Consider the following 23,756-nt stretch of genomic DNA (forward strand, 5'->3'; position numbering starts at 1 on the left):
ACTGTTTCAATATGACTATTCAAAACAAAATGGCTTCCTAATAACACAAGAGAAAAGAAAGATTGTTTATAGAATGTGATGAAGTAGCGCGCTTTCTAGTGATGTGGATGATTTGGGTTGCTGTCCTCTGCATTTTAGAGATCTATTATGCAGGTAAGTAGTATTAAACAGCTGAATTATCATTTAGAACAATGAATAAAAGGTTGATTCAGGCCTTGTTTGGCTTTGGATAAATATCCAGAATCTGACGACGAAAAAGAGACCGTTTAAATCAAAAGCATAATAAAATCATATTAGAACATTAGCGTTCCTTTAAGACTACAAGTCATAGGAATTGCCGAAGGTTAATAGCATGAAAACATACATTTTTTTGTTTTGTTTGGGGGATGTTTAGTTTAGTCTGGAATCAACAAGGAATATATTTTAATACTCTTAGAACTCAGGCTTCCTCTATACATCCATACTGGCCGATATAGCCAATGTAACTGAATATGGCAAACAAACCAGAAATCAAACAAACAAATTCATTTGTATTTTAGATTTGATGCAAAATTTGTATCAATATGTTCATGTATGATCTTGAACATTAATAATCATAATTGTGTTGGGAAAGAGGACTAGATGGTATTCTGTAACAGTTTTATATCATTTCAATCAAACATTATTACCTACTGGGAATGGCAACACATCTATATGTAAAAAAAATGATAATTTTAAAATATTTTTATGGCTTTGGAAATTTTGTTCTGCAAAAAATTATCCGAGAAAAAAACAAACGAACTAATCGAAAATTAACATTTACTAAGGATGCTATATGTTTTCCGTTAAAAAGTTAATCTATTGGTTTGTCACGTAGTAATATTTTTTTATACATCTGATTATTTCAGAGGCGGCATGTACATTTCCGTCCCAGCTGACCGGTATATGGCATGGAAGTGATATTGGTCAGGCAGTTTTCACCAGTTCACAGTTCACACTATCAAATAAACTTATGAAAATTGACTCAAATACTCAAATAATGTCACAATTTAATGCTGTGACTTTCAACTGTGAAGATACTCTAGGAAACATCTTGTATATCAAGTAAGTTCTTATTCAAATCGTTTTGGTAAGGTTTGTATTGTACTCTCAGTGCAAATTTTACCTTAAACTGTCATTCAAGGGTGAACTAGGGAATAGAACTGTTGTTATCCGAGAGTCTTAATTCCTTCGACTGGTAGTTAAATCGATGTCTAGACGTTGCATCCATGCGGCTGTGCTGGATATATAAATTCGCATTCACGAACTGTCAGAATGAAGACGTTAACTCCGATGCCTCTTGTTAGAAACATTACAGCAAGTCTTTGATGGGTCCTCAGAGTCTCTACTGCAAATCTAGATGACTGTATACCTGTTCTATTTACCACTATTGTCCAGAGGCATTCCAATGTTACAATGTTATATCAGTTATCGAATATCTTATTACAAACAAAGGGTATTTTAAAGTTTTGTATAAACATTTGATTTCATAAGATTTAGCTTTTTTGAATGTCAGACCGAATCTTCAATTTTTCATTATCTGAGGACTACAGTAAACTCATGGTTTCCTAAGTACTTGAACCTCCAAAAGAGGAATGGAGATCAACGCAAAACGATCGAGTTGAAGCAATATGCAATTCACATATTTGGGAAAAGATCTATAAGAATGAATGTTTATGCTATCAAATAAAATTTAGGATTTCTTTCTATTTCAGATCCGATGAGTTCACCCAATACTTTGCACAATTCCGTATCACCATGTGTTGGAATATAGAGTCTTCAGAATCATCCAAAATTGTGTTTAACAGCGCCCAGTGTAAGATTTATTAAATATAAGTGTATAATTTGAACAGCAAATACATGTGTATCTGCATTTCGACTAGAAAATGCCACACCACCTCCAATTGACAAGAGAAACTTTAGTTTATATGTATTTTCACCATATTTCACAATTTTTTTAAGTTTTTTTCTATGCCCTATTTTTTATTATGTTTAATGATCTTATATCAAAGTTAGAATACATATCTTTGTTCCTTGTTATGAAATATCATATGAAAAGATGTTCGTTCAAAATATCATAGTTTTAGTCAAAAGTCTTTCGCGCAAAATAGTATATTTAAAGAGAGACATTGAAAGTTTAAAAAGACACACACAGATTTATATAGTTCTTTCTTTTTGTTAAATACCCATCTTTAATCAGAAATCCATATATATTTGTATCAAAACAGCTGTAATGCTCAACACAACAAATGCCAGATTTAAACTCAAGTCAGCCTCAGCAACATTTTCTATAGCAACAGACTGCGTACTCAACGGTCCATATGATGCCTCTGCCATTAGAGTTCTCGTTAAAGACGGTAAGCATAGACAAACAAGTCTTATATGAATTGTATCATAAATAAGAGTTTTAGGGAAAATAAGTGAAATAAAACATCATAAGGACAGTAAAACAATAAGCGTGTGGAAAACCCTACATCTGTAACAATATCCCAAATCTAAAGACTTCAAAAAATGACAAAAAAATCAGACAACAGTCCACAAAACCCTACAGAAAAGCTATACGGGTGTACACGAACCCCACTATAAACCGAGACTATCTCAGATCAACAGAATCTGCTATATATGTCCCAATCGTCTTGGAAATATCATCAACTAGTTAAATTGAAATAGGAATTTAGCGCTTTAATTCATTACACAACAAACCTTACCACGATAAAAGCTCAAAATAGGAATGCAATTTACACTGTTCAAATTCAAAGTGAGGTATTCTATACATGGAGCAAAATGTTTAAACATCATTGCCACGTGCTTTTATTTGAGCAATTTTCATATTGCTATCTATTCATTGTGGAATTCGAAACACTGGAATTACACTCACTGAAAGTTAGAAATATCAATACCGTATTTTTTATCAAAGTCCATTTTTTAATATCAAGAAAATTTTAAACGGCACATACAACTTCTACATACTTTATAAACATCACACTTTTGGTAGAAATGACTACTAGTATTTATGAATATAAATCTGTCCTATCAACCTGAAAAATAAACTTAGTATAACCAAAGGGAGGGAATCATATTCTTTCCATTGTAAAAGTTATAAACTAGAATGAGTAGTCTCCCATATAAAATGCTTGAATTCGTTTAAGTATTTAAAAGGAAGTAGATATATAAATTGGAGAAAGTTATTTGATTGCACGTTTTGGGGATTATTTTTTATATTGAAAATAACGTTTTAATGATTCGTTATGATTCCTTACTAGTGGAAGTAATGGAAATGAAAATAATGAATATCATCCCTGAGTATCATCCTTTGTATAATTTATATACAGAGCTTTGTGTATCACTAAGAACTTCATCAGAACAATTCTCGTTACAAACGACATCCAAGTTGAACACTCATTACTCACTAATGTCAATTTCTTTCTTTCAATACCTTAAAGACACTTCTAGTATTGCACACAATGTACATGTAGCTAAGTAGTTCGTTTGTCACAAGTTAACCTCTGGAGGTCTTTTTTTTAAGTGGTTGCTATGATACTGTCTTTTTATCAATGTTTTTCTTAATGTTTTACAGGAAGCGTATCTTCGGCATCTATAACATGTCCTTTGGATTTCCTCGGCAAATTTACCTACGAGTTTGATGCCGGTAGTAGTACCCAGTGCACCAGTAACAGTTATATGGACTCGTGTACAGAAGAAAGCCAGATTGTCTATAATTATACATTATGTTCAACTGTTCAAGCATATTCATGTAAGCATGCAGTAACGCGTATGTTTGGTGTTTTCTATACCAAAGGAATAACCATTGTACTTTTGAAATGCTTTGATAATATGTGAGACAACTCTTTAAATTAGTAATCTAAATTGAAATAGCCATAATGTGTTAAGACCGTTGAACGAAACAGCAGTACAATGATATTTTTCTTAAAAGCCTAGAAGATATTTATAAATATGACTGACACAAACTTCTTAATTTCAAAGTTATTTAATCAGTGACAATGTAGTTCAGTTAGTTTCCTTTTCATTATAGTCAAACTTCGTGTTATATAATCGCGAAATTGGTGATTCAGTCGTTATATCTCTATGCAGAGGCTATTAAATCGAAAGTCGTAGGTGGCTGCAGAGAGAATTAGGTTTGATGTGCATGTGTGTCATTCTTCTCTGTTTAATCAATAGATCTTATGAAAGAGGGGCGAAAAATACCAGTGGGACATTCAAACTCATAGATCAAAATTAGACTACCAATGCCCTGGCTAAAAAAAGAAAAAGACAAACAGACAAATAATAGTACACAAGACACAACATAGAAAACAAAAGGCTAAGCAGCACGAACCCCACCAAAAACTGGGGTGATATCAACTGCTCCGGAAGGGTAAGAACATCTTGATCCACATGTGGGACCTATCGTGTTGCTTATGTTACTACAAACCCGGTAAATAGTCTACGACTGTCACAATAAGATAAATGTTGTAGACTCGGGCGACCCAAGTTAACATTGCCTTATATGCACTGTCATTTAGATAAACCTTCCTTTTTAGCGGAGACGAACATGACTTGTGGAAGTAGATATTCATACATTCAACAAAGGCACCTCCTGTGGATAGTTGATGTTTACTTTATTTATTCATGATAATTTTCAATCGCTTTTTTCGCAACGGAAATTGTGAAGCAGTATAGATTCTTGTGTAAACTGTGCTACTTTAGATTCTACTTAATCTCTTAGACTATATAAATCACATAGCCACGATAATAAGCAATTTCTAAGATGGTCCTTGCTCAAAGACCAAAAAGCGAAAAATGGTGAACCAATGGTCCGGACCAGCAAAATTTTGCAAAATACCAACACAGTTTTGGTTAGAAGTAATAGTGAATACCAGCACATTTTCTACAAGGCACACCAGGGGAGAAAGATGTTGAGAATTCTATATGATAATTATCTGATTGATTGATATACAATTATTATAAAGGTTTTTTGAATTTTGATTGATTATTTGTTTTAAAACGTCGCATGCATGTGCGAATTATCGCTATATTGCATCGAAATTGACATCTTATTGACATCTTATTTTTGCACTGATGTAAACGATCTTTTTTCAGCTGAGGGAACTCTTAATTGTGTATATTATGTCGCAACTGAAAACAGCACATACGTCACTGTTTATAATTCAGACAGTTCCGTACCTGATGAACTGACAACGTTCAGATTTTCATGTTACGTAAGTAAATTCAATTTCCTGTTTGCATTCTATATTCCTAAACCTGCCCTTGCATATGATCCGACATTTTGTATTAGACTGGACACAGAGCTAATTCTCTACTGCATGTAGAATAAGACTTCGGTCACTTTGCTCGCTTTGTTTGAATATTGCACAACTGAAATTGGGATGACGTCCAATCAAATTTACATGTAAGTATACATATATACAGGTTTAACTTTTCCTTTCTATATTGTTTCCAGATATCAATCATATTTAAACTGGGTGAGCAAACGTTTATACAAACAAACGTTTACTCTACAAGCACTATTACTACCTGATATATTTTCAAAAACTTTGAAAATGTGAAACAAATATCTTTTCATGATTTGATACTCACATACATTTTGTATTTTACAATCAGGTTTAATCTACCATTTTCTACATAAGCAAATGCCTGTACAAGTCAGGATTATGACAGTTGTATTCCATCAAATCCGTTTGTTGTGTACGTTGTAATAAGAATATAGATATCATTTTTTCAGTCGATTTCTGCCATAAGTAATGCAACAGCCACTGCAACACAGTATCCACAAGCCTGTATGCAGAACCAAGTCTCGACTACTTACGCCACTCATGGAGGCTTATTAACCCTTACTCAGACATGTAAGTGTTCACAAATGAATTTAGAAACAAACAAAAAATATCACGAACAAACAGTTATTGATTAATCTTAAATAACTTTGCGATGCTTTTATCGCGCATATAGCATATTTGAATACAAAATTATCATCCCTGAAAGGTGCAAAACTTCAACTTCTATTACAATGTACATTGTACGTGATAAAAATTAAAAACAATTGAAACAACATAATAGAATCATATTCAAAGCAGTGTGGCTGTGGCCATTGATTGACCACCTAAATTACCCCATTGACTGAGACAGATTAGGTGAACGTTTGTCTGTAACGATCACTGCTCACTATATACTTGTTAAAGACACTTAAACTGTGGGTCACCAAAGGTTCTCAACACCTAAATAACGTAATTCGAAAAACTAATCAGCAATAACACGATGGTTTGATTTATATCAATAATATAAATCAAAACATAAAGGTTATTCCTGATTTATCTTTCGAATTATTTTATTATTAAAGGCGTTAAGAACCTTTGGTGACCCCACAGTTAAAATTCTATAATAAGTAAGTAGTGAGCAATGGTCGTTACAGACAAACGTTCACCTAATCTGTTCCAGTCAATGGGATAATTTAGGTCGTCAATCAATGGCCACAGCCACACTGTTTTGAATATGATTCTATCTTGATTTTGGAATGTATTCCAATTCTTAAAAATCTTTTGTCAATAATTATATATTTTATATAGACTCGTGGGTTGATACATTTTGTACGGTCATGTTTAAACCTGAGGTTCTTCTATATTGATAATTTATCAGACGGCTACAGTTCTTGTCCATTGGTTTTTGATGCGTTTTGTTATTTGATTTTGCCATGTGATTATGGACTTTCCGAATTAATCTTCCTTTAAGTCCTTATTTTTGTGATCTTACTTTTTTCCATCATATTACAGAATAGTATAGAATTAGCATATGCCGGGAACAAATGATGTCTGATGATCTATGTAAAATTCAATCGTTCAACTTTGAAAACGACACTGCATTTTCTTCTTGTTAGAAAAGAGACACCATTAAGGGTTATTTTTTCGGTTCCTTACTTTTAGTGTGCAATGAGAACATGGAAGTATGGACAACTACTTACAATTGATAATAAAATAAACATGCTTTTTTTTTTATCTTTTTCAGCAACGTGTCGTAAGTATGCTTAATTTCAAAAACAAACTCTCTACATTTTGGTTATATGTTTTAAAAATGCAGTCGAATATTGATTTCAGTGTTTCGTTTTTTGTCATTAGTCACGATTAATTAAATTGTTATTTATTTACACTTAATGTTTTCTGTAATGACTTATAATTGTAAACCAATTTCAATGGGCGCGACATGTGTTTCTGTATAAGCCAAGTTCAAAACTAATAGTGTGGGAGACATAATTGTATTGAAGCATCAACAAAACCTGTATAAGGCGTATAGCTATTACAGTCTTCCCGTGGGTGGATAGTGAAGCTCGGTTTAAATATAATGTGGATTCATTTATTTTCGTGGGTCCAAATTTTCGTGGATTGAGAAAAACTTAAAATTGGTGGATATTTATTTTCGTGGTTTTGCCAATCATGTCTGTATACAAGCCTATTGACAATTAGTAATTTGGTTCACCTTTTCCCACGAAATCCGCGAACATCGGTATCCCACGAAATCGGCGAACATCGGTATCCCACGAAATCCGCGAACATCGGTATCCCACGAAATCGGCGAACATCGGTATCCCACGAAATCCGCGAACATCGGTATACCACGAAATCCGCGAACATCGGTATCCCACGAATAAAAATGAATCCACAGTAATTCATTATTAATTTTGAAAAAACTATTTAGAAAAGAAACATTGATTTCTTAAAATAAGTAGAACCTGATTAGGGAAGGTGTTTTTGATCGATATGCTTTTTATACACGAAGACAACATAGTTACAATCAATTATAGAACGTTCAAAAGTAAATTTATCAAACTATACTATAATAATAGATTTTATCAATATAACGTGTGTTCATTATTGTTTTGCTGTAAAATGTTATCACCATTTATTTATTTTATCATTCAAATATTTGCTGTCTTATTTATTACTTCGATACACCTCTTTTTTTACTAATTCATTATCAATAACTGAGGAGAATCGGAAAGGAACAAGACCGAATGCGTCAACTGTTCCATGAATCACACAACACTTGAATCATGACGCAACAAAATGTCTTGTTTTGTCTTGTTATGTTTTATTTAAGGTGGTACCTAACACTACAGGGAGATAACTCTGTAAAATCAGCCAAACGTTTTAATTACGTTAAGAGAATATTAAGCTTCTCAATGGTCAAAATTAGTGTTTGTCAAACTGCTATATAACCAGTGTAATTTTTCTGATAAAACGGTTGGTTCAAATTTTCTGAATTTTTAATATTTTTGTCAAAGGGTCAAAGTAAATACTTCGTAAAAATTTTATGAAAATTAAACGAGCCAAATTGATTTTAGTGAAAGTGTTAGGTGCCATCTTAATTTCATTTCAGCTGTTATAACTCATGATAACATATTCAGTGCTGCGACAGTAGCTTATCTTTGTGTTTTCGTGTTGCTTTTGTTAGAGTTTTATGTTGTATTTGATTTTTTCAGCTGTTATAACTCCAGAAAACATATTCAGTGCTGCAACAGTAGTTTCTCTTTGTGTTGTCGTATTACTTATGATTGGAGTTATTTCCATTGTTTTTTATTGTTGGAAGAAGAAGAAACAGTTGAAAAAGGTCAGACCAGATTCACTGACAGTAAAAGCGCCACCTATAGACCATTTCGATAGAGTGGGTTCTTCAATGAGTCGTTGCGGTGCTGTTTCTCCGTATTCGCCATATCCTACGTTGAGTGAAATCGCCGTCTTTCGATTTGGTCCTTCGCCTATACCTGATTGCGACGGAGGGACTACTCTTGGTGGTACGATAGCTCCTGGATTACCGGAAGAAGATATTGCACATGCTATTCGGCAAAGATTCCAATATGAAATGGATTTAGAATCAGAAACAGAAACATCTGGTCAGACACGGCCTGTTCATCAAGGTGATCCTGATAATATAAGTTTGCCAATGTATAGCGAAAATGGTATGACCACACCAGAACCAACACGAATTCGTGATATATTTGACCAACTGGGAAACACTACAAATGAAGATGAACCTGATACTATGCCACAAGACGGAAGTTTTAATCCGGATAAAGGGGAGGTAATTAAAGATCATACAAAACAAAATGGAGCCTTACCCAATGTAGATGATAACCCCAAAGAACATATAAATAAAATGAAACTTGAAAAAGACGGGACAACTTTAATGGCTGAAGATGAACATCAATTTATGGACGAGTCAACAAAAATAGAACATGACACTGAACTGATTATAAATTCGAACTTTGACAAGGATAAGGAGAAAGTAATCAAAGATGATGCAAAACAAAATGGAAAGATACCTAACGTAGCAGGTGAAAAAATTAAAAAAGCGAAATTTGAAAAAGATGAGACAACTTTAGTTGGTGAAAATGATAACTTTATTTATGAATCGTCCAAAATTGAAGACGACACTGCACCTATTGTAAATAAGGATTCAAACTAACCCATTATTGCTGTAAAACTCGCCGTGTTAAAACATTGCAGTGCAGACATGGAATTGCGGACTCTTTGTGTGATCATTCCTACTCTAGCTAGTCATTTATTTTTATATCATTTATTATTCATAACAGTCATAATTCAGTTGTGTTTCTTTCTGTAAATATTTTTGTAAATAACAGACACTATTTTCAATTTTATTCTATGAAACCGTTCTTTTTTTCATACAATTGGCAATTGTTCTATTTGTTTTCTGAATGGATTGGTTTATTTAGGCAATTCTTATTTTTTTGACCTTCTGAAATCTTTTAAGTTATCAATGTTGTCCTTCATAATTTTGCTGTTGTATTTTTAAATGGAAAAAAAGTACATGTAAAAGACAATTATGATTAACATGGTAATACAATCTAATTAAAAACCGATCTCTCATCGCTCCCGTTTTCTGATATGTCGCGTGGTAGAACAACGAAACCCGCTTTGAGGTCACATGTGAGTGACCTCGTAGGTGTGTCTTTTTCGACCAATGAAATTGAGTCTTCCACGATCTTGAAAGTTTAACGTAAGGTAAAGGGATGTAACTCATTTTATTTACGACGAAATCGTCAGTCAAAATAATACATGTGACCTCAAAGCGGGTTTCGTTAGATCTCCCATGTGACATATCAGAAAACGGGAGCGATGAGAGATCGGTTTTTAATTAGATTGATGGTAATACTATGCGTATATTCACTGTATTGTAGTAGACCTATACGTAAGTTAACTTTACACAGCCAGACATGCCATCCTACGAGGACACATTATTCTGACTCCTAGCAATCAAGTATTACCTTTAAAGAATCCCTAACACCGTGTGCATTTTTGGAAATTAATGATGTTCTTGAAGTGTCCGACGTTGCTTTGTTGGCCGAACGGTATATGTAGTTAACCTACTGTATCGCTCACTAGTCAACGCGGGGGTAGGGGGGTATGAGAGTTGAACCCCTGTACGTGGCAGTTGTGTTCTACTCCAATATCAACTGACTCGGATTGTCAGTTTTCCTGTCGAAGGTCAATAGATTCCTCTGGGCACTATTAAGCTTCCTCCACCAATAAAACGGATTTCCGGGATATAATCAATATTTCTGGAAGTGGTAGTGGTGTTAAACACCATCAACCAATCAAATTAATCAAGCATGTGTCTTTGGATTTTCATTTTCTTTCAGGGTCACACCGGTACTTTTTTTGGCATTTTTGTCTATTTGAATTAAAAGACTAACGAAAAGAATACTTGATTAAAAACCCCAAAGACAAACATATAAAAAAGACATCTAGAGTAATATAGTTGCATACATCAGACAAATGTCTGTTAAATACGTCAAACTAATAGAAATCGCCTCAAACTATGTGTAATTTCATAGAAACTACCAAAGGTCTACCATTTTTGTTTATTATGGCACAGAGAAGGCATGCATAAGATAATATTGTGTTCGGTGGAATGTAGTCTACTTTTATATCATTTGGTCTCGTTTGGAGATTTGTCTCATTGGCAATCATACCACATCTTATTTGATTATTAACCAGACCATAGAAGCTTGTCTAATATTACTGATGAAGTGATTGTACAAAGGTTAAACCATACGAGGTTATTTGTTTAACACATAGTAATACTGACAAAACCCATTTGAAAATTGTCACAAAAGCGTTGGTATAATATTAACTACCAAAGTGAAGACTTCAAAGTCTAGAAATACCATCATGATTGCATGTAACATTAAGAAATGAAATCGTGTAGATTTATACAAAAACGAATGCATTCCTTCATGTTGTTTAAGGTGGTACCCAACATTTTAACTAAAATTAATTTGGCTCGTTTAATTTTCATAAAATTTTTACAAAGTATTTACTTTGACCCTTTGACAAAAATATAAAAATTTCAAAAAATTTTAGCCAACCGTTTTATCAGAAAAATTACACTGGTTATATAGCAGTTTGACAAACACTTATTTTGATCATCGAGAAGCTTAATATTCCCTTAACAACACAACGTAATTAAAAGGTTTAGCTGATTTTACAGAGTTATCTCCCTGTAGTGTTAGGTACCACCTTAAAACTAATGGTTATGCTTTATCTTGCAGTCCAAAAGTAAAACAGGTTCGAACGGCTGGTTCAAACAACTCTTCAGAGACGCGGACGCCATGATTGTAAGAATTGTATCGCGTGCCTAGTTTGAGTTCTCATATTAAATGGATTGTTTAATTAATTGTCGGTTGCCTTATGTCCAGTGGCAAACATTTCGTGCATGTTCAGGACGATTCACATGTGGTTTAGTCCTGGCCTTATTTGTACAACAATTCTAATAGAAATACTCTTGATACAGAAGCTCTTCTGGCAATAATGGTATTTTATTTTCACATTACAGTCATGAATGAAATGATGTTAATATTTACATTTACATAATACATAATATATACACACATACAAACAAATATGTTCTGCGTTTAGTGTCCTTCATCCTTGTGAATATTCACAAACTAATCTCTGACGTCGGCGTCGGAGACAAAAATATAAATGACGTGTTTTTGTCACTCACGCTGTCATGGCGGAAATCGTCATTTATAATACCACCACTACGACCACTTATTCCTGTTCGTCTCATTAAAAGTTTTTCTCTGAATTTCATTTCTTTTTCGGCCTGATGTTTCTTATATTCTCTATAGATGAGAAACGCAACAGCACCAAGAAGCAGAGATCCTATGAGAAAACTGAAGGCTAGTAAAACGTAATTAGCTATTCCATATTCTATTGGCCCATACTGAACACTTGAACCTGAAATAACAGAATAAACATTTTCAGTTGTTAATTCGTAATCCGAAAATTCAGTTGTTAATTCGTAGTCTGAAATTTCAAATTCGGAGGTAATAATGGAATCGGTCACTTTATCATATTCCGATTCATTATTGTATTCCAAATTATCGTAAACAAGAGTTGTGTTGTCAGAATGTGTTTCGATGTTAGTTGAAGAATTTAGTTCCAGTTCTCCAGTAGTAGTTTTGTCAGTAAAGACTGCTTTATTCGTGTCAGTAGAACTAAAGATTCCATCTGTAGAAAATGGCGCCGTAACTATTTGTATACAAATAACTTATGTCTGGTCAAAGAGACTTATACTCAACGGGATACAATTTCGTCAAAAATCACAAAAGAATACTTTCTAAGGAATAAAAAGCAACCATGAGAACTCTAACTAAGAACATTTATTTTACTGCACAATTATTGATGACGTCACGATTTTTTGTTTGTATACTGATTTTGTTCTCTATCAACTTAGCAAAATCTATAAGCAAACAATACACTTCATTTTGTAAATGGCTAATGAATGATATTTAAATTGAACACCAGTGGTTTTGAATCTTCTAAGTGAATATTGATTCCATGAAACTTTAATGTTTCGATTAAATTGTTAGAAATTGTTTAATTGAAAGAAGGATAAAACATGTTTTTATGCATTGCAATGAATTCTCTCCATGCATTCAAGAGTCTCTCTAGTGTTTACTTATTATTTCAAACGAAAAAATAATCGCCTTTTGCAGTATTCAGCAGATTTTAGGTCTTAAAAACAGAACGGACAATCAAAGATCGTAAAATAAAGACAGAAAGACACAGTTATTTTATTATTTTGTCATGAAAATACATGCATACTTGTACTTGAAAGGTTATTGAACTTCCTCTTAATTCCGGTTGAAACATCACTAGTGTTACATAATATGGCAGATATGCATGTCAACCTGATCAAGCTTATATATACATGTAAGCCACATTGGAGTTGTTATATGACCGACTTCGTATATCATCGTAATTATAGAACACAAGAGGCAGATGTAGAGGGATCAGGGTGACTGCACTCCCCATCCCCTCTTTTGTGTGAATATTTTTGTTGATTAATAGGGTATCACTGCATGAAGCATGAATGCGTGGCGCAGTCCTTCTCTTAGACAGTCAGTGCTCCTCCCCTCATGTGGAAATTTCTTGATCCGCCAATGAACACCGTTCTACTGGCATATTCATTGCTTTTGTATTCCTTCCCGTATTCAATCATGACGATAAGATTCGTGTAACCAAGGAGGTTATATTAGAAGGTTCTCATATAGCCTCCTTGATGTAAAATAAATGGAATAATACGTCGTATATCCTCATAGTCTTTTTTAGTCAAAACACTGCTCTACTTAATGTACGTTCCTTAGCGTTTGTAGATTAGAAAGAGAACACATACATGTACATGTTATTTCAATTTGTGATTTAAAGACTTGTAAAATACCATATTATCAAAAAAATCAAGTCAGTGAAGAGATATATAAAGTCGGTGGCGGATCCAGCCATTTTAAAAAGGGGGGGGGGGTCCCAACCCAGAGTAAAGGGGGGCTCCAACTATATGCTCCCATTCAAATGCATTGATCGGCCAAAAAAGGGGGGTTTAAACCCCCGGAACCACCCCCCCCCTCCCCCCGGATCCGCCACTGAAAGTAATACTTTTTTTCAGTACAGTTTCATGAAATTATATATACTGATATTATTGAGAAAACGAAAAAAATCATGTGTTCACTTATACAAACTTTGAAATGTTCTTTCTTTTAGTATGTAATTGGAATTTTTGAAATTATACAACTATATATATTTTAAAAAAAAAGCTGATAAAATCGCGATACTTTTTGTAAACATTGCCTGACGCGTTTTCTAATATCCTATTCGATTTATGCAAGAAACAAAAACATTTAAATAGTGTTGTGTTTACCCAGCAACGACAATCCGAACGTGGTATTACTGTTGGAATGGCTCCGTGTCACGTTAAACAAACTGGATGATTTTCTTTATTAATTCATTAATCATTAGAACTGACGTGGGAGAATAGTAAAGAACGCCTCTATTGTCGTTAAAGCGTTGGGTCAATCAGTTTTTAAGTACTTTTTCACATAAAGCATCCTTTACATAATGTCATTATAGAAAAGTTGCTTAATAGGGTGGGGGAGATACACAACTTGAAATGAAATCTATACAAATGGTAAGCTTCCTTTGACCTAATTATAGAAGATTTGTCACTTGATTCAGTTAAAAAAGACAAGTTAATTTAATAAGTGCTTGGAAACCAACTGACGAAACCGTCAAAAACAACAAATCGGCATTCACCAAACAAATATCATCTGTGTCATCACAACGCTTTAATCTAGATCTATATAATCAAAAGCATAAAATCATTGCTTATACTGAGTTTACTTATACTGAATGGCTAAATGTTTATGAATAACATAATGACAGACCGTTACATTGTGATTGATTGATGGTTCCTTAACGTCCAGTGGCAAGTATTTCATGCATGTTCAGGAGGATATATACCGTTACATTGTCAATCGCATCATATTTTTCTTAGAAAATAATAATCAAGACTTAGTCATTTATTTTTTCTATTCATTATATTTCATCGGACTTTAAATGAAATACTGATAAACAAAAAAATCTCTGACTTAGACAAAAAAAATAACCCCTCCCCGTTTTGTTTTTAATGGTTGCTACCTAACAAGGCCTCGTTCTTTAATAAAAATGTCAATGAAATAAGCTTCCGTGTTAATTATATAACGTAATAACAAATAAAAGCACATCTGTTTTAAGATTACAAAACCGGAAGCTCGATTTTCCTGGAAACTGTTATCGATGGAACAATTACTCTCGAGACATCGAAAATCATATGCAACTGATCAAAATAGAATAAAATTGTTCAATTAATGAAATTGAGACATTGCGTAATAGAGATTTATTTTCTTTTAATTGCACCAAAAACATAAAACAAATACATCGTGCAGTTTAAATGTTAAAAACCTTTTTACATTAAAGTGGAAACACCTTTCAAAAATCTGCGCGATTTCGATTAATTTGTCGATTATTGTTTGCGTAATGTCCAGTGATAATATTTCACTTTACAATTTAAAAATATATCATATAGGTAGGTTTAACAGAGTAGGACGACCGGGATTAAAGGCGGAAAGTTTAGAGTGCCACTGAAAATGGGAATATATTTGGGCCGATATTTTGTCTTACTGTATGCCACCAAGACAACGGTCCTCTAAAACTTCTGCTAAACTATAACTTGCCTATATTCAAATGTGCTTCGGTATAGTATTCTTTTTACGCTGTAATAAGCCATGATCCATAAAAATAACCAAATCTAATGCCATGATTGCTATTTGGAAAAGTTCTTAGTTTCGGTGCATATACTGTTCCTATATAGACTATTTTTAGATTGTCTATTCAAAGTGATGGATTTAATCAAAGGTTTTATTCCGAAGGTATAAAATATTGTTGGACATCGCATTGATATTTTATAAAGGTATTTTTCCTGCTATTTGTGTGCTTCATTCAATTTATTGTTCAATGTTCCATTATATTATTCAAATATTTTATGCTACTGACACTTGGGCATTTAAGATTAGAAATAATATGACAATCGTCCCATGAAGACATATTGTTCGGTTCTATGGACTTTAAGTGCTGTTCATTGTTTATGTGTGAGATTTAACAATTGTGTCATTAAATACCTGTTATGATTTGTCACAATATCCTTCATTGTACTAGAAAATTATGCAATAATCTCTTATATGATCTTATTATTAAAAATTCATAAACCTAATTTATGTATGGAAATCATTAAAAGGTTCTATATAAAATGAATTATGGCGATTTGTAAATTTGACAATAAGTATTGTTTTTCTTCCGCTCTTTTGATGTACTGAATAATAGTGACATTATCGAAACGTGTAATATCTAGGTTAGCAGTTTGAATGTTTGTTTTATGAGTACATTATGCAGCAGAAATCGTTGAATATCGAACTAAATTATTGGGGTATAGAAATTTGGTCACGAAACTTCTCTCGTTCAGAAGTTAAACATGTTTTTTTGTGCTGAAAATATGAGGTGGACATGCTATTAGCGATACCGGACACCCAGATACATATAGTCAATAATGGGTCCCCCGCTAAGAGATATGATACTTGTAACACTTTTCCAATATAATAACATAAATGAGAGAGTTCCCATTTCCTTATAATAATATGGTGGTTTTTTTTAAATAGGTGATACATGTCTATGAGGATCAAATAAGTTACAGCAGAATGCATGGAGTGTGTAAGTAACTATCTTTGGATAGCTTGTTTGCTAGCTGAATAATGAAGTCATTATAAGTTAGGTAAACTACCCTCCTTTAAGAAAGACTAGTCCGACAGCAACCATCTATCTGTCTGTAGGAATAGACTTATCCGAAAGAAGGGTAGTATACCTAACCTAATAAGGAACTCACGATATGCTAACGAGCAAGCTAACCAAAGATTCTACCTTTACCTAAACACTCCATGCATGGTGCAGTAAGAAATTTAGTTAAATGATGCCACTACGATAATATAATATTAAAACACAGGTGAACTGTTCTGCAACTTTTATTTTTTTTTAGTTTTTCGGAGTTTTTAATCTCCCCTAAAATGACATGTGTCAAAAAATGTTTAGTTGGTTGAAGTTTTTCAAAATGATCGGTTTTGGATGTTTGTCATGTTTTGGGTAATTTGAGTACATCATATATAAATTTAAAAAAATAAAATAAGAATTAAATAAAAAGGGTTAGATATTCCAACAAACCTTGTTGAATGTCAGACGACTTAGGGCTCATAACAGGAGGTGAATAAGTGAATAGTCGCATAGTTTATATTTCCATCAAACATAATATATACTTGATTGTTGGCTGCTTAACGTCCAGTGGCAAATATCAAACATATATACACAACGTCCAGTGGCAAATATCAAACATATAAACAGCCAGTGCACAGCATGTATTAACAGATCAGTATTTATGGCAACATAAATAACCCTCCACTAATCGTAGAAATATTTTCTTTACTTCAAACCTCCTTTTTCTTGCAAAATTAACTTTTTTTAAACATTTAGTCCTAGGTGTATTTTGACCAATGAAAATATAAAAAGGACAAACAAACAAGTTTAATTTTGATTGAAATGATACATTCGGTATTGTAAGCCGATTAATTAAAGACGTGTTAATTGACTATATTTACTATTATGTAATTATGTAATTGATTACCACATTAATCAACAGGTATAATCACAACTTAATCTTAATCTTAGTCAAGAAATTTTTCTTACATGTAGTAACGCTATCAATACTAACAATTGCCGCTAATAAAATTAGTTGAAAAAAATCAAAACTCCTATATTAAAATGATGACATCATATATTTTTTTATTTTTCTGAATCCTTCTTTTCCTAAATATCCGTATAAACTATTTGCCACTGGATTTAAAGCAAACAACAATCAATAAAAAGATAAACAAGTAGGTTCCGATTTAGCAGACAAGAACATCGATCTTGCAGCAGAAGATAAACTCTTCAGTAAAATTTAAAACGACGAGCACCTACCAGCAAAGCCCTGTCCCTTTTTATATTGATTGTTTAGTTATATTCCAGTTCATAAAGGTGCTCATATATCTTATTTTTTCAACTAGTATTTTGGGGTTTGGTTTTTTCCACGATAGTTTCCAACAGTTTCACGATATTTCACCACTGTGATTGGATTACAACTTCCAAAATATTTCAAAGTCAACCAATTACGTGACTTTGTTTTCATTTTTGGATAAGAACATGAAAAATTAACTTAATCCGATGACGCGTTATCCTTACTGGGACAGGTACACGGATTAAAAAAAGCTGATTTCACTGGTATCGCTTTAATACTGGTTCCGTTCGACTTATTTCTGATCGTCTTTACCGATTCTATATTTTGTCTATATCTACTTATGAATACTTACTAACGGAAGACTCCCAAAATGACATCACAAATATTAACCCGGCTATCCCATTTGAATAAGTCTCTAATTCAACATGGATGGCGTTGCTGTATGACGTCACTTCAGTATCGTACGTTCCATCTTTACACCAGTATCCTAATGGAGGTCCTCTACCGGAACTTCCTGTTTCAACAACAACAAAAAATCTACTTTACATTATAGACTGTTACATATAAAGTTCATGTCTTGCTTATTACTTTGTTTTTGTTTCGTTTTAGTCATGTTCACACATGTGTTATTTCGTCATATATATGTTAATTAAATTAAGACATTATCCTATTCAGCTTGTTACTCAAAATAGACGATCATCTATTTTTAGAATTATTGTATTGGTTCATATCATCCAAACATCGGCTTGATAAAAGTAATGTATTTAAAACTTCTGAAATTAAATATGCTTATTTAATTTCTGTAATATGTTTTAAAAAAAAAACTTTGAAAAAAATATATAAAATATATATATAAAAAAAACAGACTTGATATAAAAGCTAAAATTTGTTGGATCAATGTTTTGGACATGGGACAGCTTAGTGCATGCTACAAATGTAGCACGTGACAAATTTAATAATATTATGTTTCATCTAAGAGTACATAAAGCACATGTGTCATTTGTAGAACATATGTTTCGAGACGACCAACTGCAATAAGGTTTTTAGGTATAATAGTCATGGTTTGATGAAAGTAGATATGGGGCTTGATTGACGTCAATGTGACAACTGTTTCAGTTAATAGCACACACAAAAAAGAGACATTTTCAAAATTATAAATCCTAAAACCATACATTATGAAGTGGAGTTTCTTTTCGTTCTTATAAAAAATGGCATACGTTATGATTAATAACAGTAACGGAACAAATCTGAAAATAGAGATAGACAAACAGTCAGTACCAGGATATCAATAGCTGGAATGTATACTCAACATTCTTAATCTCCAAAACGAACAAATACTATCAAGCAAATTATGACAATTGGCTTTAATACATTTCTCATATATATCATATTATGAAGGTACATCAATGATTCAAGAAAAGATAATTTTACAACACTTTCATTTTATTAAGATGATAAAAGTGCACAGCAAAGGATAGAATAATAAGTGTCAACAAACACAAACTGACCTTCAAATCTACGTGTTTTACAATTCAGGAAGTAATGCCACTATTAACATTACCTTGTCAAAATATTTAACAGCGTGTTCATTGACTATTGAAAATAAATTAGTCAGAAAAACACGAACTGTATGTAGTTGACTACTGGTCATTTACTCGAAGCATGGCTGTGGCGGATCCAGAAATTTTCATAAGAGGGGGCCCACTGACTGACCTAAGGGGGGGGGGGTATCCGCTCCAGTCACGCATCAGTGATTCCCTATATAAGCAACCAATTTTTTTCCTAAAAAGGGGGGCCAAGGCCCCCTGGGCCCCCCTCCCCTAAATCCGCCTCTGCATGGTGCAGATTTATACGACATTTACAAGTTGTAATAAAAAAATGTTTTCTAAATTTGGTGTTAAAAACTTTAGTTTTTTTTTAATTAAGGAATACCGATATCTCCCTCATGCAAAGCTTTGATTCTATGTCCGAATCTGACTATATATATACTATCTTGTCCTTTTTGGTTTAAAGATCTTTTTTACAAAGCTTAGAACTCTCCAACGTTTTTGCATCGAGTCTCACTGAAGAGACATTTATTATCGAATTGCGTATCTGGTGCAGAAAAAACGGTACGGTTACCGTAATGTTATTAAACGATTCCTTGTGTAATTTTGACAGTCTTAGTTAATGTTATTCACACTTCATTTAAAACAAACAGATGCATTTAGTTGATACTAAAATACTGTCAAGTAATTTAGTAACGTTTGGCAGATATAAAGGAACTGGATAACGTTCTATTCTAGTCTTTTCCCTTCAATTAAAATAGTTTTTTATCATTTAATTTCATTTTATTGACGAATGTGAGATTCATATATTAAAAAAAATTAATAGTATTATGCATAGATACTTCTTTTTATAAAGTTACTGTAATATATCATGTATATAGTAATTTAGCAAAACATTTAATTTTTATGTTTATTAAAGTCTTTCCTTGTATACATGTATCATTTTCTTTAAGAAAAGGTGATATATTACAATAAATTAAATTTAATTTTGAATGTAACGCGTCTTCTGATTGGCTGACGTTATTTTGTTATGAGCCCATAGACATAATTTAGTCATGTGACCGTGAAGTCATCAACGTTTTTTCATGGTTTTCTACGGTTTAAAATCGAATTTAGAATTAAATTATAAGAAATGACTGTAATATTTTTTCTGTCTTTTCGAAATAACATAAAAAATGTGGTGCACACTGTTAAATAACCCGCTACGCGCGTTATTCAGTGTGCACCAAGTTTTTTTATGTTATTTCTTCATAGACAGAAAAAATATTACAGTCATTCCTTAATTACACAATTACATCATTTGACGTCATAGATTAATTTGGCCTTTTTCATGCAGACGTACAAGGGGGAGATGCAAAGGAAACAGTAAAAAAACACAAATTGAATAAAAACAGATAGCAACATGACCTCATAGAAATAGACGAACAAATTCCACAACATACTATTCAGAAACAAGATACTCCTCCTAAACAAGGTATAGTTTGTTGTTCGGTGTGAGCCAAGGCTCCGTGTTGAAGGCCGTACATTGACCTATAATGGTTTACCTTTTTTAAATTGTTATTTGGATGGAGAGTTGTCTCATTGGCACTCACACCACATCTTCCTATATCAATGAACTCCGGCGCTCTACAAACGATAGTTGTTTCTGCTCTGAAAGTGGTACCCGTCGTACCATTACTGTATATGATATCAATGTTAAATGTGTTTTACGTATAATCTCATCTACATTATAAGATAAAGAGATGTGATTTTATTGCTTATACGACAACTATCTAATAGATTTCAAAAAGGAGTTGATTTTCTAATAAGATCACTTCAACCCAACCCCACCATCTTACGGTTTACAGTCTTGCCATTTATACATATATAGATATAAGAAGATGTGGTATGAATTCCAGTTAGACAATTCTCTCATCCAAGTCACAATTTGTAAAAGTAAACCATTATAGGTCAAAGTACTGTGCCTTGGCTCACCCTTAACAACAAGCTACAAAGGGCCACACAAATGACATGTGTAAAACCATTCAAACGGGAAAACCAACGGTCTAATCTATATCAAAATGAGAAACGAGAGACACTTATGAACCACATCAACAAACGACAACTACTGAACATTAGGTTCCTGGATTAGGACAGATACAAACAAATATATACATTTGTACATATATATACCTACCTTTTCACTGATATACTTATATGTCCAGACACAACATTTTACTTATAAATAACTCAGAACTATGAAATTATAACTAAAATAGGTACAATCAAAGCTCTTTAAATCCTAACAAAACAATATACTTGTTTATTTTAAAGTTTTGACAAAAAAAGCCATTCATAACAGAAGTAGTAGATATGTCTTACTTAATGAATTAACTGATATAAATCCCATATAACAACAAACAAAAGCCGTCAAGAATGAAATAAAAATTAACACAATGGGTCCTTCGTGTATTTAAGGTCACCTGTTGAGGAGATCTGGTCCTCCATGACATTTGCACGCAAAGTCTCTTCCTTCTCGTTGACATTTTCAACGTGTTTTCGTATTAAAAAGGGGGCCTTAAAAAGTGCATATATTACAACCTAACGTTAACTTTTCTGTCTTAAAGGATTTGGATGATTGAAAATAATCAAATGTCAAACAATTTTATTAAAGGATTATACATGCCTCTATTACATCTAGTCAAAGATTGAAGGTCAGAAAGGCAAACTTCACGTATAATATTAAGAAGTTGGAGGATCACACAGGACCAACAATATAAGAAAATGCTGTGCGACGTCAAACAAAGTTGCTATAACCTCTTCAAGTTAACTGTTTATAAACCACACTAGTTCACAAGAAGTCTTGTTATATGAATATGTAATGTCTATATTGCAACTGACCCAAATATTTATGAAATGTATTAAACAAACGTTTGACACTTATGTTAAATTATTGCACGTATTTTAAAGGTAAGTCAACATGTTTTAATCCTTCATCAAAAATGTTTCTCTAAAATTATTATTTATTATGATTTATAAATTTTTTATTATAAGTTCTTACCTTATTCTTTTATAATACATGTTTTTACAAAAATGTTTACAGGAAACTTTCAGAGGATTAAAACATAAAATTGTATCTTGACAGTAAAATAAACCTTTTTTTCACAACAAGTAAAACTTATCTTATAACGTAGTTATGAATTTACACCTGCATGACAGCTTAGGATTATAATACACACATCAAATTCTTATGGTATGCATACTGTGCAAGTTCAATGCATTTTGAATTTCGTTTGAAGTGGCTTGTATAAACATATCTAGTCTAAGGTTCAATATATGCATGTAATCTTAACAAATCGCAAAGAAATGGCACAGGTGTTTAAAGCACAAAAAAATAACAAATACGAATTGATACTTTTTTCCAACCAAAGAACATCAATCAGGGAATTTACTGTCTGTAAATGGTCATAACTTGTAGTCATGTTAACTTATATACTTTACGTATAGCACATACTGGGTGTCTGATATTTGGAGCCATGAAATATTGACAGATTATGGTCTGACTATACCGTATATATTTTGGTATATAGAATAACACTCATGGATTGACATGTCGCATCTCATACCATCTTACTCATACCATCTTAATCATACCATCTTACTCATGCCATCTTACTCAGGCCATCTTACTCATACCATCTTACTCATGCCATCTTACACATACCATCTTACACATACTGTCTTACTCATACCATCTTACTCATACTATCTTACTCATACTATCTTACTCACACCTTCTTACTCATACCATCTTACTCATACCATCTTACTCATGCCATCTTACTCATACCATCTAACTCATACCATCTTCTTTCTCATACCATCTTACTCATACCATCTTACTCATACCATCTTACTCATACCATCTTCCTCATACCATCTTACTCATACCATCTTCCTCATACCAACTTACTCATACCATCTTACTCATATCGTCTTTCTCATACCATCTTACTCATACCATCTTCCTCATACTATCTTACTCATACCATCTTACTCATACCATCTTACTCATACCATCTTACATCTTACTCATTCTAATAAGTAAACAATCACATTAAGTCGTCTCTCATATCCATTTTCCTGTGATCTACCTTACAAAGATATAAACAACAACGCATTCTCTTATATTGTTTATGATTTTTGAATTTAACATGAAATGTTGTAGACTATGTTTCTCGTTTCTCGTTTTTTTTTTTAATTTTATAT

The 23,756-nt window shown here is 32.8% G+C and overlaps 3 protein-coding genes across 3 annotated transcripts in view; 2 read left to right on the forward strand and 1 right to left on the reverse strand.

Annotated features, from left to right (window-relative positions):
• LOC143043700 (uncharacterized) lies at positions 1 to 5,947 on the forward strand. The gene is made up of 7 exons (XM_076215882.1): positions 1 to 153; positions 888 to 1,083; positions 1,734 to 1,834; positions 2,247 to 2,375; positions 3,596 to 3,772; positions 5,119 to 5,237; positions 5,762 to 5,947. The coding sequence occupies exons 1-7, from the start codon at positions 102 to 104 to the stop codon at positions 5,945 to 5,947; spliced, it is 960 nt and encodes a 319-aa protein (XP_076071997.1). The 5' UTR covers positions 1 to 101.
• A 2,551-nt stretch (positions 5,948 to 8,498) lies between these two features.
• On the forward strand, positions 8,499 to 9,682 carry LOC143042178 (uncharacterized). The gene has a single exon (XM_076214447.1). It carries the CDS (start codon positions 8,575 to 8,577, stop codon positions 9,487 to 9,489), a length of 915 nt encoding a protein of 304 aa, XP_076070562.1. The 5' UTR covers positions 8,499 to 8,574; the 3' UTR covers positions 9,490 to 9,682.
• A 2,160-nt stretch (positions 9,683 to 11,842) lies between these two features.
• Positions 11,843 to 23,756, reverse strand: part of LOC143042179 (uncharacterized) — a 41,897-nt gene continuing 29,983 nt past the window's right edge. The window contains exons 5-6 of the mRNA XM_076214448.1: positions 18,314 to 18,475; positions 11,843 to 12,287 (exon numbers count right to left, since the gene is read on the reverse strand). Coding sequence (XP_076070563.1) covers positions 11,986 to 12,287; positions 18,314 to 18,475 — 464 coding nt within the window. The 3' untranslated portion in view covers positions 11,843 to 11,985. The remainder of the gene's footprint in view (positions 12,288 to 18,313; positions 18,476 to 23,756) is intronic.

This window comes from Mytilus galloprovincialis, chromosome 8 (genome assembly GCF_965363235.1).
Source record: "Mytilus galloprovincialis chromosome 8, xbMytGall1.hap1.1, whole genome shotgun sequence".
In the NCBI taxonomy this organism is placed as follows: domain Eukaryota; kingdom Metazoa; phylum Mollusca; class Bivalvia; order Mytilida; family Mytilidae; genus Mytilus; species Mytilus galloprovincialis.